Source organism: Otolemur garnettii, unplaced genomic scaffold, assembly GCF_000181295.1.
Source record: "Otolemur garnettii isolate 467f Iridium unplaced genomic scaffold, OtoGar3 scaffold00043, whole genome shotgun sequence".
NCBI lineage: Eukaryota > Metazoa > Chordata > Mammalia > Primates > Galagidae > Otolemur > Otolemur garnettii.
The window spans coordinates 6,464,419-6,468,435 of record NW_003852438.1 but is presented as its reverse complement, the minus strand read 5'-3'; the positions used below and the strand labels follow the sequence as shown (position 1 = coordinate 6,468,435).

Here is a 4,017-nt window from a genome sequence, read left to right as displayed (position 1 = left end):
TTTTGTGCATCCTGGGATACTGGGAGTTCTACAGCACCTCTTAGGAAGTATTTTACCCCAAAATGTTTAATCTAAACCTAATCAAACCCCTAGTCCAGTACTGTCTGATGAAATTTTATGTGATAATGGGAATGTTCTTTATCTGCACTGTCAGCACTGACAACTTAAAATGTGAATAGCAGAAATAGATTTTAATTTATTTAAGTATAAATAATTTAAATGTAAATAGCCACATATGCCTATTATCTACTGAATTGGACAGCTGAGATCTAGATTCAACCTCTAACTTGTAGAAAATAGAGAATACAAAGGCCAGAGCCATAAATTTTCACATAAAATCTATTTTTAAAAATCTTAGGACAATTAGAATCTGGTTGGATCATAAGCGGTTCTTTGGAATATTATTAATTTTCTTGCCTATGAAAATGGTACTGTCATAAGAAATACAGGCTAGTGATACTGGGTACTCTCATTTTTGGCAGTAAGTGTATAATTGGGGGACTACGACTTGGCTATCTGTATAAAAATCCTTAAAAATTGTGTTCATACCCAGTAATTCTACTTCTACGTATCCTCCATGAGCAAATAATCTGAGATTCAGATAAGGATTTTTAAGCCATAAGACATTAAGGTTAACATTATTTATAATACTAAAAAACTACTTAAATATCCAAAAATAAATTACTGTATGTGTGTTCCATGAAACATTAAGTTATCATTAAACATGTGGGCATCGAGGAATTTTAATACAATAATGTTTGTTGAAGGAGACCTTAAAATTGTTATATGTCATGTAATCCCAATTACGTGTGTATACATATACAGAAAGATGCGTCCCTGTATATATGAACTATATGTAAACATAGTTACAAATGAAAAAACATGTAGACATAAGATACAGATAGTAAAAGGCTAAAAGTAGAAAAAAAACAAGAAATGCAGGCTAAAGTATTTAAAGTTCTATCCATGCTGTTGTCTGTAATTGTTAAATAATTGGGCAAATGTGATAGCAAATATGGTATAATGATAATTACTGAATACAGGCATCTATGGGGCTCAGATTTATCATTTGCACTTTTCTCTATGTTTTAAAACTCTCATATTAAAAGTTCAAAAAGACATAAAAAGCAAGTATTTATAAATATCTCCTGACAGCTGCATGGTAAGGAAAAAAATGAAAATTATTTCAGCAGCCCACAGAATAATCCAGAGATGAGGAAATCCAGCTTTGTACTTCAAGAATGCTTTAGGCACTACTGGAGTGGAAATATCGAGATATCATGTGTTAAATCCTCAGTCTTTCCTGGGTTCCCTTCTCCCCAAATCACACTCATTGCTAGGTCCCTTCCTCTTCCCCTCCCCCAGGGCCCATTCCTCTCCGGCCACTCCCTGCCCTGCCCTGCTCCCCGCTGCCAGTAGCTAGATGCATAACCTGCTGGCCAGGCACTTTGAAGATGAAACGCAGAGAGTGCCCCTACACCCAGGGACTGGCCTCCTTTACAAAGAGGAAAATGCAGTCCACTCCACCCTTAAACAACATTCTGGACAGGCACTGGACCTGGCTAACCACCCAAGCCCATAAAGGGCAAATTGCCCCCATTCCATAGCCAAGCCCCTGCAGAATCAGACCATATATAGGACCCAGGCGCCCTGACCAGCACATTGGAGTTTCCCCTAGGACTACAGAAACCTTATCCGATTCTTTGCAACCCAGACCTAAAAAAGAAACATGACCTGCGGATCAGGCTTCGGCGGCCGCGTCTTCACCTGCGCCTCAGCCTGCGGGCCCCGGCCTGGCCGCTGCTGCATCTCCGCCGCCCCGTACCGTGGCATCTCTTGCTACCGCGGCCTCCCCGGCTGCTTCAGCAGCCACAGCGTCTGCGGGGGCTTCCGCGCAGGGTCTTGCGGACGCAGCTTCGGATACCGCTCAGGCGGCGTGTGTGGGCCCAGCCCCCCCTGCATCACCACTGTGTCGGTCAATGAGACCCTCCTCACGCCCCTCAACCTGGAGATCGACCCCAACGCCCAGTGCGTCAAGCACGAGGAGAAGGAGCAGATCAAGTGCCTCAACAGCAGGTTTGCTGCCTTCATTGACAAGGTGGGTGCCCGGATCACACCCTTCCTGAACCCCCACCCATGTGCACAGCCAGGCCTGGGCACTGAGATGGGGAGTCAGAAGCAGAAAGAGCTTCTGCCTGTCTGCCTGAGATCCCCGTTTGATGGCAGAGGTACACAGACAGAAGACAGACACAGTCACTCCAGGCCTGGAAGGACTCAGCTGACAGTTCAGATAGGCTGTGCTTATGGACACAGTTGTACCCAGACCACACCTCTGGGACACAGCTGGACTTCAGGCAGTTGGGGAGGGATACAAGAGCCACTGCTGAACTCAGAGACGTTTGCACAGCCCTGGACTGGGGACTATGCTCCCCTAGAGAGGCTGTAGTGCCTTGGCTGCCACATGCAGTGGGGGAGGGTGGCCTGTGACAGCAGCTCCCTACCTAGGCCTGTCCCCAGGCACTCCATCTGTGATCTGAGTCTGGTGCTCTGCCTGTGAGGACGCCTGCCTCAACTGGCAGCACAGAGAGTGGGCAGAGCCCTCCATGTGTCCCTGACACAAACCACAGGGACTTATCTGGTCGGGAGGACTCAGCTCCCCTGACATACCCCAGCCCGGATCCAATCCCCAGTTGGCCATCCAGACATAGATTATGATCAGGAAAGCCAGGAGTGCCTGGCCTCCGCCTGCCCGCCTCTGCCCACTCTGCTGAGCCCTGGGTTTGGGAGTTCCCCTGAAAGCAATCACCCCACAGAGCTGGCTTAAGGGTGTCAGGACCCATTGGACCCTCATCCCCACCCTGAATGGCAGGTGCGCTTCCTGGAGCAGCAGAACAAGCTGCTGGAGACCAAGTGGCAGTTCTACCAGAACCGCCAGTGCTGCGAGAGCAACCTGGAGCCGCTGTTTGAGGGCTACGTGGAGACGCTGAGGCGGGAGGCCGAGTGTGTGGAGGCCGACAGTGGGAGGCTGGCGGCGGAGCTCAACCACGTGCAGGAGGTGCTGGAGGGCTACAAGAAGAAGTGAGTGTGGCCGGGAGTGCTGCTGGGCACAGGCACGGGTGTGGGTTAAGCACGCCGGGTTAGACAATAGGAAGAACTTCCAGCTAGGGTGAGGGCTGAGGAGCAGCACAGCCTGACCGAGTGTTGCAGGAGGCCTTTCTTGTGCAGTCTCTCCCAGATGCCGGCAGAGGGGTGGGCTGTGGCTCCCCCTGAGTTAGGTGTGCCCTCCTCCAGCCTTCTCCTTCCCCCTGCTCTGTGCGAAGGAAGCTTCTGCAGTCTCTAGGCCTTCTCATCCTGCCCTTCAGCCCTGACACCCTTAGCACCAAATCACATGTAGCCCCCAGGGCACCCAGAGTGACAGACCTAGGGCTCCGTTTGTCCCACTGCTTTGGGTTCTGTGTTCTGAGGGCCTCTGGGTCCCCAGCTCAGATTGACATTTGGGTGAGAGGAGAATGGGTGCAGGCTGGAGACCCAGTCTGGGGTTGGGGCCTGAGACCTTTTTGGCCTCCTGATGTGACCTCACAGCAGCCCTGGGAATAGGACTGGGAGGTCCCAGAAGATTAGCCCTCTCAGTCAACCCTCCAGTGCAAAGTGGAGAGAGAAGCCCAGACACATCCCAAATCCAGCCAGAAAGGGGATTCCTGATACTGCCACCTTCACTCCTATGAGGGGCTATGAGTTCTGCAGAGCCCTGTCCCTCCCTGACCCCCTCTCTGCCCTGTCTGCTCTTTGATCTCAGGTATGAGGAAGAAGTTTCCCTGAGAGCAACAGCTGAGAATGAGTTTGTGGCTCTGAAGAAGGTGAGTAACACGGGACTGGGAAACACAGACACTGGGATCTGAGAGTGACAGACTCTTCTTGGGGTGACGTAGGGGGCTCAACTTCAGAGTGGGCTGAAATGACCTTCCCAAACCAGGCTGGGAAATTCCCAGAGAGGCAGGCCAGCGGGGGTAGCACCCA

General features: G+C 50.2%; 1 protein-coding gene across 1 annotated transcript in view; it reads left to right on the top strand.

Annotated features, from left to right (window-relative positions):
- The first annotated feature begins 1,679 nt into the window (after nucleotides 1–1,679).
- Nucleotides 1,680–4,017, top strand: part of LOC100957943 (keratin, type II cuticular Hb1) — a 4,996-nt gene continuing 2,658 nt past the window's right edge. Inside the window, exons 1-3 of the mRNA XM_003790404.2 lie at nucleotides 1,680–2,098; nucleotides 2,870–3,078; nucleotides 3,797–3,857. Of these exons, the coding sequence (XP_003790452.1) occupies nucleotides 1,730–2,098; nucleotides 2,870–3,078; nucleotides 3,797–3,857 (639 nt within the window). The 5' untranslated portion in view covers nucleotides 1,680–1,729. The remainder of the gene's footprint in view (nucleotides 2,099–2,869; nucleotides 3,079–3,796; nucleotides 3,858–4,017) is intronic.